General features: G+C 31.1%; 1 protein-coding gene across 1 annotated transcript in view; it reads left to right on the top strand.

Moving 5' to 3' along the window:
- Window positions 1-1,028, top strand: part of LOC106473163 (retinal guanylyl cyclase 2-like) — an 87,340-nt gene that overhangs the window by 61,101 nt on the left and 25,211 nt on the right. The window contains exon 12 of the mRNA XM_022402711.1: window positions 356-496. Coding sequence (XP_022258419.1) covers window positions 356-496 — 141 coding nt within the window. The remainder of the gene's footprint in view (window positions 1-355; window positions 497-1,028) is intronic.

The raw sequence follows: 1,028 nt of genomic DNA on the forward strand, positions 1-1,028 counted from the left end.
CTAAATTAGGGACGGCTAGCCCAGATAGCCCTCGTGTAGCTTTGCGCGAAATTCAAAAACAAAATCTTTTCCCTGAATGGGATTTTAGCTTCAACTGATCTAAAATAAAATTAAATAATATACGTTGTTATATCAGATCTTAACTGCAACAACATATATAGAGAACAGGCTTATGTTTAAGCTAATTATCCTTAGAATTGGAAAATAGGAATTTTTTCTCATACATAAATATCTTAAACTTTCTTTTCTCGTGTCACAAACCTCTAATATATACATATAACTTTTCCAGTTTTATTAAACCATTGTCAAAGATTTTCTTACGTATTATATATGTCGAATGTTCTAACTCTTCCAGAAAAGTCAACATTGTCGACACCATGTTTCAAATGTTAGAGAAGTATTCAAATAATTTAGAGGATTTGATCAAGGACAGGACAATACAGTTAGACGAAGAGAAGAAGAAAACAGACCAGCTTTTGAATAGAATGCTACCCAGGTAGATATTTAAATCTATCATTATTTAATCAGAGTCTTTATTATTCAAAGCAGAACAATGTCTTCGAATAAATGTCTCTTAAGGTACTTTACTCTAAACTCCAACGTAAATGTGAAACTTAATCTCGTGCCAAGGAAATTCTAATGGAGGATGTAAATTCAAATTAACGGTGATATTTTCTGAAAATTTTATGGAAACGTTTCGTTTCTGCCACAATTTTTGGGTTATAAAAACATTTTACAGATTTGTTGTTTTCTATGTGTGTGTGTGTGTGTGCATGTTTTTTTTTTTTTGTTCACCACTCTGGTTTACGTCCAAGCAAAACAAGAAGATAGAGAGTCTGGTTTTGATTTCAATTCCTGATGATTTGATATTTTGATGGCTTTTTTCTCACCGTTAAATAATAAAATTATGCTATTATCATACATTACAAATATATATTTCGCACCGGAAATGGGTTTTGATCTCTCTGATTACCATTTTAGGAGTTTTCTTTTAGTTTGTTTGTAATTAAGCGCAAAGCTACACAATG

This window comes from Limulus polyphemus, unplaced genomic scaffold, assembly GCF_000517525.1.
Source record: "Limulus polyphemus unplaced genomic scaffold, Limulus_polyphemus-2.1.2 Scaffold127, whole genome shotgun sequence".
In the NCBI taxonomy this organism is placed as follows: Eukaryota; Metazoa; Arthropoda; class Merostomata; order Xiphosura; family Limulidae; genus Limulus; species Limulus polyphemus.